The sequence below is a fragment of the Paramormyrops kingsleyae genome, chromosome 7 (genome assembly GCF_048594095.1).
Source record: "Paramormyrops kingsleyae isolate MSU_618 chromosome 7, PKINGS_0.4, whole genome shotgun sequence".
NCBI lineage: Eukaryota > Metazoa > Chordata > Actinopteri > Osteoglossiformes > Mormyridae > Paramormyrops > Paramormyrops kingsleyae.
This window is the reverse complement of record NC_132803.1, coordinates 29,496,990-29,506,393: the sequence shown is the minus strand read 5'-3', so window position 1 is coordinate 29,506,393 and position 9,404 is coordinate 29,496,990. Positions and strand designations below refer to the sequence as shown.

Below are 9,404 nucleotides of genomic sequence, written 5' to 3'. Positions count from 1 at the left end.
ACTATAGTACTTTTTTAAGTGGGAGGTTGGAAATTTTCAATTTACCGGTAATGCATCAACACATCGCGATGTTCAGTACTACTAATATTGAATATATAGAATATACCCTTTTTTCCTTCATATAATCCATGCATATCATACCAGATCACTATATCTCCATGCATTTTGACCAATCAGCAGAGATGGGCAGTATTTCAATTAAATGTACAGTGGTACCTCGGAACTCGAACTTAATCCGTTCAGAACTCAGGTTCGAATCCTAAAAAGTTTGAGTTCTGATCGAATTTTCCCAATAAGGAATAATGGAAAACCAATTAATTGGTTCCCGGCCCCAAAAAATTACACCTAAATGTTTTTTTTTTTTAGCATTTAAACACTACATGAACAGGATAAAACAAGAGCATATACTGTACTAAACACATCTAAGCACATTTATCAAAAGTAATTTGTAAAGTAAAAAAATAAATGTATCCAAACAATGTGTAAAGTTAAAAAAAAAAAAAAACAACGTGTCCAGCCCCGATCGTCCACTCCTTCCATATGCCACGCCCCCTCGCTAACCTTGTATGGGATCCCCGTGTGATCAGCTTTTTCTGGTTGTTGTCATTAGTCCTCATAGTGACTCATTTCCCCGCCGTAAAAGTTATCTTAGGTCGGCCTTCACGGTCCGACTTATGAGATTCAGATCGAGTTCTAGGTCATTTTTTTTTCGAACTGGTTGGTTCGACTTTTAAGAAATTCGAGTTCTAATGAGTTCGTGAACTGAGGTACCACTGTATTTGAAATACATATTAATTTTTTTTTTGAGTAATTTGTATTTAGCTGGACGGAAAATCAGATGTGATGTGTAACAAAATACTTTGAGTGTTTGTATTTTATGTATTTAAAATATTTAATATGCTTAATAAAATGTCATTTTATTTACTCATTTCCTGTCAATTCAAGAACCTAAAAGGCTTACAGACTTTTAGATACAGTCTATCACCGTCTTTGGCTAGATGCGAGTAAATCACGTGACACCCTATTCGGCCCAGCTTGCTCGTTGTGATATTCGTTTTCCCATGACCAGGGGTGAGTTCCCCGAAACCTTCTTAACCCTACGTCATTCATAAGTTCTGCCTTTAAGTTGTACCTTAATATTCCAAGGTGTTCTACAAAACGTCCTGTTCCTAAGGACAAATTTAATTTCCATTTCTAAACGTAGGCATTTTTATAGCCACTGAGGCTGTGTAAAAAGGAGAACCGACTGGTGAACCTGATATTGCATATTATATGCATCACAGCCACTGATTCTTTTTTTTTTTTTTGATTGTATATCTGAAAATCAGTTTCTTCTTTGAGTTTCAGCAAGTTCGGCACGCTACTCTAAGACAAAGTGGGACAACCGCCGTCACTAATTCCGCAGGAAGCACTGGGTATAAATTGAGAGTGCAGCAGTTCTGAAACTGAGACCTACACTGAGATGCAAACGTTGGCGTCTCGTATCACGGTGCCAGAATCTGGAGTATTGACACCCAACCCAACCCCAGCCCGCCGGTGTAGCCTGTTGAGCTCTCATTGCGTTACTAAAAGTATTTTTTTTCCAAAATTAACACTTTAACACATGTAAATCATGAAACTATTATGCTATTAAAAGACAAGCTTATGCATTAGTAGGGCTATAACAGTACGCGTATTCATCAGGTACTGTCACTATTTTAAATGTATTTTTGTATTTCCAAATTGCAGATTTCTTGTATTTTTATGAAATACATTTTCTCACACCAGTATTTAACATTTAATTTTGTTACATTTGATAAGCAAGTATTTCTAATTTGTAACAAGATACTTTTAGAAGTATTTGAGCCCATCTCTGCCAATCAGATGGGGGTTATGGAACCATCTTGGTTTAGTCACGCTTTCGGCGTGTCAGTGTGGGTACAGCTTGCATAATTTACCATGGAAAACTGTCAATTTGTGGTATGGCTTGGGTACGGCCCGGTTCTTGGTGGCAGTGGAAAAGCACCATAACTGTTTCTGCCTTGCTCCAGTCCTTCACACACTCAGATGATGTCATCTGAAACAGATTAGCAAGTTGGATGTATTTTCAGCAGCGTTTTCGAGTTTGGTATATCAGACACGACAGACAGTTTTATCAGCTACTCTCTCCAGTGTTAGTGTAATTTATTGGGAAACCAAAATGTTCCCAAACCACCGATTATGACTGACTATAAACAGGATTAGCAGCAACAAACTCACAGCCATAATCATTTTTTCTGTGTTGAACATCTGCTTGTGAATTTAGGTTCCCCCCATGTCAAGAATTGCATTAATTTGTTTCATTGTGCGTACCAAACCGAAAATAATGTACCAAGCTGTACCAATGTACTGGGAGAACATCTACAATTAGGCTATTACTTTGTTTAAATTAAAGGAATTTAGCCCCCTTTTCGCTCATAATGGTGCCTAGCTGAAGGAAGAAGTAACAACGCATTATGAAAGAATACCTCATTATTTAATAACTCGACAAAATGTAACACATTTTCACTTCATTATGTAATAGCACCCGCATTTTATAATAACCACCGCATTTTGTAATAATCAAATTTTGTAATTGCTTGAATGCAATATGGAATAAATTTCCCTGCATTTTGTAATAAATTATTACATATTGTGGTGGTTATTACAAAATGCTGGAGTTGTACTTTTTAATGATGAAAATGTAATGCTATGCATCATGTAATAAACAGCGAAAATGGATGTCAGCATTGATACTTTGTCGTTTTGTTACATATTGTGGTGATATTACACAATGCATTGTTACAAGAAGTTATGGTGAATAATGTTACCAGTTCAACCATTATGGTTTTTTGGCCCCGGAAACAGTTTTTATGTCATGCATTATGTCAGACTTAATAAGCGGATTAACTTTCTGTATCCCTCCAGCCACAGTCACCAGCATCTCATTTCTGTTACACCTGTCCTTCAATTATCCAACAATCTGAGGTTTGGGCTAACATGGTGCAGGGTTTCTTAAAGAACACCTCATGCAATTTTATGCATTAATATGCAATAAGAGTCCTTGTTCACAGTTAGAACTGTTGCCCACCTGAGATCTGAACCAGTCAGCTTCCTGCTGTCCAGTTCATTATTAATGCTACACTAACGAAATTCCACCTCCAGAAAAAACAAGAAATATCATTTTTTCTATTTTATTACCTCCTGATGGGGTCACAGGATCAGTGGCCTTAGTAATCATAAGCAGAGACAGGTGAGCGCACTGGAAGGATGAAGTGGCAGCGTAAGTCGTATTATGAAAGAGACAGAAGACAATTTGGCCATTTTGCAGACATTCCTTAATAACCTGTGCAGTTGTGTTGACTTGAATGAAACTGTGTATCCACTATACGACTGAGGCTTAATCGAAACCTCCGTGTTCTATTTGTGTCCCTATAGTCCTCGAGGAGGTGCCAACTAAGCAGTCTTTGGGAATTTACACTCATACCTCCGGCTCAGTCAATACTCAAGACTTAGTGCTTGCAACAGATTCTTATGCGGCGACTCTTTAAGGTCCCACCCAGTAGCAGCAGCGTGTTAATGTAGAAAATCCCCGGTGACTTTATATTGTTTTGTAGAGGCTTAACAATGTCTTTGCTGCTGATATAACCTGTAGAGTATGTTACAGTCAAAAAAAAACAATGACCATAATTTGAGGTCATCATGAGATCGGTAAAAAATGTCAAAGAGATTGATTTGAAATGTTTGGTAGAGATGTGGGTTATAATGGTTTGGGTCCAGTCTGACCTCTGGAGTAGTGGCTTGGCTGCTGTCCTGCTTCCTGACTCTGCATCAAGTTGAAAGGGTACCGTTTCAGGAAATGGGTCAAGACCACAAAAAGAGGCCACAGGACCATACCTAGCAACAACATGGATGATGTCATAATACATATTGTTACCTAAGGATGGCTCTGAACAAAAAATGGAGAAAAGCATTCTGCCAACATGGAATTTAGATCAGCACCAAAGCAGGACATTGCCACAGTTACTGTGGCATGCCTCTCTGTCACAGAGATTCCCTTATCTAACCTTGGGGGCAAAAGCACCGTAACAGGTCACCACTTGGGCGGCGCCCTAGGGCCACATACACTGGAACAGTAGATGTTCCTTCCCCTCTGCTCCAAAAGCTGAGCTCTGTGAATAAAGTGGGGAGGGTCACCAGAAACAGTTGGGCTAAGCAGGCGTGTGGGATAGCAGGTGGAGGATAATCTGAGGTTTGGGCTAACATGGTGCCCAGAACTGCCTGTCCTGGGATTGTAAAGCCAAAAGCAGGAACAGTAATGGCTGGAGCAGTTAAAAAACAAGATGCACGCTGACACCATATCCCTAGCAAACACACCAGGTCATAACACATTTAACTTGTAGCCGCCTGCACCCGACAACTGACATGTAAACATATCGAAAACAACTCCCTGACAACAAACCCAGAGAGCCAATCGGCAGTCAGTGAGGACTCCTGCTGAACATGCAGCAGTGGATGGCTTTCACCTTTTTAGGTATCCAAACAGTCTCAGACACAGCCCGTGGAAAAAGGTAGCACATGCATCAGACTTAGTCACCTCTGTTTTTTTCCGTCACGGTCTGTGCTCTTATAGATAATGGTAAAACCAAGAAAATCAGAGCCCTACCCCTTGACAAAGCTCTGTAATTTCATTTAAAAATCCACGCAGCGTTAGATTCCACAAAGCTCCGATTCACGTCCTGGACGAAAAATCCCACTGCACCTCTGGGGTAGCAAAATTATTTACAAATGTGTATTGAGAGTTGCGTGATTTTTGCTACATTTCTGCCATGGCAGGTCTGCAAATGCGTGTGGAGATTTGTCTGTGTGTGGAGGTTTTGAGGGTTCAGGGCTTAGCGCTGTCCCAATGGCAAGCTTTTGAGTGCTTAAGTGTGGAACGTCATCACATGTAAAAAGAGCCAATTGAGAGGTCCGCCTGAGTTGTAACTTATGACTTGTCTGTATTTCCAGCTCTTGGAGCAAAATATTTAGACTTCTTAGCCATTAATAGCTTTGTACGGATTTACAGATTTGTCTACAGACGTGCAAATCTCTGTACACTTGCAAATCTCATTATGCAATTAGAGATTCTTTTACAGGATTTCGAATCATTACACACATGAATTATGAATGCAGATTTACAGATTCCTGTAATCTCAGTACGCATTTACAAATTCTTTTACACATTTACAAATCTGATTACGCACATCCAGACTGAGATACAGTCACACAACTCTCCATACACATGTGCAAATAATTTACCTACAATAATAGCCCTATATGCACCTACTTACAAAAACGATGGAGAAGGATTTTTATTTATTTATTTCATTTGCTGCGGCTGGGGCAGTCATATTGCTAGTCGGACTGAGAGATGTGCATCCATAAATATGTGAGTGTGTGTGTGTGTGTGTGTGTGTGAGAGAGAGAGAGAGAGAGAGTCCAGCATGTTCCAGTTAACCACACAACTGCCAAGAGAATGGTACCCGCTGGGGAGTTAAGGCACAAGCATGATCTGCGTAGTTCCTCTCTGTGCGTCAGAAAGATGTGCGGCCCATTTACGCCCCCTTTCAATGACGCTGTGGAGGGCTCTGGGCCACATTAATTGTACTAATGGCTGCAATTAGTTTACAGATTGTTCTGTGGACTTCAGACACATGGACGTTGATGACAGTAGCATTACGTTGACCGTACTAAAAAGGCAGCATGATGCACCATGTAGAAAATCACATGGGAAATCTGGGAAGCTGCTATGAAAGGCAGCGCAGTCAAGGATGGGGGTAGGCAGGACCCATCGCGGTGGGTGGGGTGGGGGGGGGGATTGGATGCAGTCTAGTGGGGGTGCGGGAGCACAAATTCAGTACCCAGCCAAGAATAGATGACGCTGCATGAAAGTCAATGAGAAGAGGGTGGAAATCAAAGGCCAGCAAAAAGCATCCCATAATGCACCACTGCACAACGGGCCAATGGGTCTCGAGGGATGTTGAAGTAATGAAAACTTGCTCCAGCAGCTAGGCTAGGCTAAGCGTGATATCACATTACGTAGCATAAAGAAGCGGTAACACACGGACACAGTCACGCTTGTGGTGACCCACTCCACAAACACCCCCCCTCGCCAGCTTCCGGCCGGTCTTCATACTGGGAAATAGTTTTTATTTTTGACATTCATACTACTTAATAGCAAGGGTGAGATTTTCCTGGGTAGGAGACCAAACAGGGAAAGAGAGGTTAATGACTAAAACCTGAGTTGTAAAAAAATATTAAGACCCACCATGACATAAAGATAAAAATAAATGTGTCATGTACACAGTATTTCTATAGATATGCTATATGCTCATGTTATGTATTTTTACATTTATACATACATGTGTTTCTGTTGACATCTCCTTTGTTTGTAACATACAAAGAAAGAAGCAAAGTCCATATTAATGTACTTGTTTTGACACCTGAATTTTAAATGGCCTTTAAACCCCTGGCAGAAGCGAACAAACGATAAAGTATCTCCTCCCCAATCCCAGTCCCTTCAGCCGCTTCTACAGTTCTTTCTGCCTCCAGCATGAACCCCCCCCCACCTGTGTTGCGGGGGTATAGGAGCTGGCATTGAGGGCTTGAAATTGCTTACCTACTATTCCATAGCCGGGGTTGGGGGGTGGAGAGTTATAGGGTCAAAATGTTCCCGGTCCACACCCACTCAGCCCCTGTTCCCCCCCACCACCTCTGTCCACTTCTTCTTCAGTCTCTCACCCGCCTCTTCAAAGACCACCCATCAGATCATCCACAAACCAGGCTGAAATAGTCTTAAGTTGTTTTTGTCTAAGAGGGCGGTGATGAGTCCAGGGGCAGGTGGGGAAGGGAGGGGCGGAAGCGGGTGAGGGAGGGTGGGTAGTTGGGGGCGGGGTCACAAAAGGTCGTCGTAATCGAGGAGCTTGGAGTGCTGGCGAGTTTTCCACAGGCGGAAGAGACGGAAGTCGAAGTACATCTCGATCATCTCTTTGCCTGGGGTGAGGGTTGAGGAGAAAAACAAGGATACAGGTACAGACTGCTATGTCTCCCAGTCCCACTGGTGGAGGTAACCAGCACGACTTAGACTTCCAGGCATGGAATGATTTGATCATTTCCTCAACAAACGGAACAGATACAGCTTCTAACTGGAGGCTATGCTGGGTGCACGAGTGCGCTGTTGTTTGTTTACGTACACCTGCATGCTTGGGTGTGTACGAGCATTTTGTGTGCGTCCATGGATGCGTGTTTGACCTTGAGCATGCCACAGGCTGTGTTACATGTGCGAATGTGTTTCATGCGTGTGCATACCCTGAGCCGACAGCTCCAGGGGAGACTCGAAGTCCACGGAGTACGGCCTCATCAGGTTCTTGAGCTTCTGGAAGAGCTGTAGGAAAATGATGAGGTTAATGTTGGTTGATTAATCACACCGCGGCCCTGAACGACCCCGCCCTCCCCCCCAGTCTCACACCTCAGCTTACAGGCTGGGGTAATTCTGCCCATGATGATGACAGGCCCATCGGATAGGCTGTAAATAAACGGCACGCTTCAGCAGAGCGGGCGGCTGCGATGGCGAGCAGGAGGGGGCCGTAGTGTGCCGACCGCCCATGTGAGCTGAAATGAATCTCTAATTTATGTGTCTTTTACCACCATTAAACGATGCGGGACCTACATTCAGATAGGCCTTTAAATAACTGCCGCCCTATTGCATATTTATCCTGTTGTCAGACCGATGATTAAGGTCACCATGCATATAATTGTTCAGTTATGGGTCTTCATTTTGGCAACAATCACCCACAGCACCTGGCAGGGCTTGGAAAAGGACAGAATGAACACATTCCACAGCGCTTTCCAGATACTCTCACTTTGAAAGTGTGTTTTCACTATGTATTCCATATCAAAATTTGGAATACATAGTGAAAACACACTGTTAATCCTGGTTTACCACAGTCTGGTAACTGGTTAAATTGGTTTAGTGAGGTTCTGGGATATTCCATGTAGGAGTTTGCCTTCTCGCTCATCAGTGGGACAGTCGGTGTCAAGGATTAGATGTTTTCTTCTAGCGTTCGACAGTTAATCGGGAAATGACTGCAGTCACTGTGAGCTACAATCTGTCCCAGGAAGAACCAGGCACAAGGAGAGCATTGCAGCCAGCATCAACTCTAAAGGAAGATGTGGCTACTAAACCCTTTGCAATAATAAATGAACACTGAAAGGTCATGCTCTCTTTTACAAACCTGTGCAATACCTTACCGAGTTCAATCCGTGCGATACTTCTTAAACTTACAATGTGCAATAACCTGCTGTGTTATATATTAGTTTTGTACATAAGAAAAATATTTTATTTTATTGCTTTTAATATTCTATTATTTTTGCACTGCAAGGGACTGCACATATTTCCATCAAACTTTTATATAATGACTATAAAGTTTCTGATTCTGATTCTTTGTTCTGTCAGGGTGCTTGACAGCATGTACTATACCTTTGGGCCTGGTAGCGCGTCAGGAACTCCGTAGTCACTACCACGTTTGGCAAGTAGACACCAGGTACGGTCATTACACAGGAAGGCAACATCTCCACAGGGACTAAGACCACAGTTTTACACTGAATCCTGCCTCACACGCAAAAGTCAGGTGCTGTAATTATCAGCTAGGGAAACAACTCAAATCCTGAGGCTTTTGTATGGCTTTTTGGGGCATTTGGGAGGGGGCGAGGAAATCCAGATGAAAATGTAGGAAACATCTAATTTATATAGTGGCGTCCTATAGGGGCAAATATCTCTTATAGAGCAGGGAGGTTAAAATGAATCGAGGAGAGAGAGCCTCAATTGGGGGGGCACAGCACTTACAATGTTGTGCCAAGGTGTGTGGGGGGGGGGGGGGCTGCATGACTGTGCACTGTTACACTCACAAAGACAGCACTCAGCTGAGCCGTGGGGCTTATGGGGCAATGGGCCCTATAAACAGCAGGATAACGAGGATGGGGAGGGAAGAGAGTCGGGACGGGGGGGTCAGTGCAGGAGACAGGCCTCTCCATGTTCCCTAGTGTTAGCAGGACACTAGCGGTAATGTGTGTGTATACATGTATATGCGCTTATAAAAATGGCATGTTTGTGTCAGCTTTTGTGTGTGTATGCTTATACAGTATGGTGCAATAGTCCTAGACCAGGGGTCTTAAACTCCAGTCCTGGGGGGCCGGAGCCCTACACAGTTTTTGGTTCACTCTCATTTAACACACCTGATGCAACTCCTTGTGCTAATTACCACACAGCTCTTGAGCTGAATCATTTGTGGTGGAACAGGGAAAGAACTAAGCTACACAGGGCTCCGGCCCCCCAGGACTGCAGTTTGAGACCCCTGTCCTAGACA

At 42.9% G+C, this 9,404-nt stretch overlaps 1 protein-coding gene across 1 annotated transcript in view; it reads right to left on the bottom strand.

Annotated features, from left to right (window-relative positions):
* Positions 1-1,280: 1,280 nt before the first annotated feature.
* nsmfa (NMDA receptor synaptonuclear signaling and neuronal migration factor a) overlaps positions 1,281-9,404 on the bottom strand; it is a 34,669-nt gene continuing 26,545 nt past the window's right edge. The window contains exons 14-15 of the mRNA XM_072714738.1: positions 7,348-7,423; positions 1,281-7,032 (exon numbers count right to left, since the gene is read on the bottom strand). Of these exons, the coding sequence (XP_072570839.1) occupies positions 6,935-7,032; positions 7,348-7,423 (174 nt within the window). The 3' untranslated portion in view covers positions 1,281-6,934. The remainder of the gene's footprint in view (positions 7,033-7,347; positions 7,424-9,404) is intronic.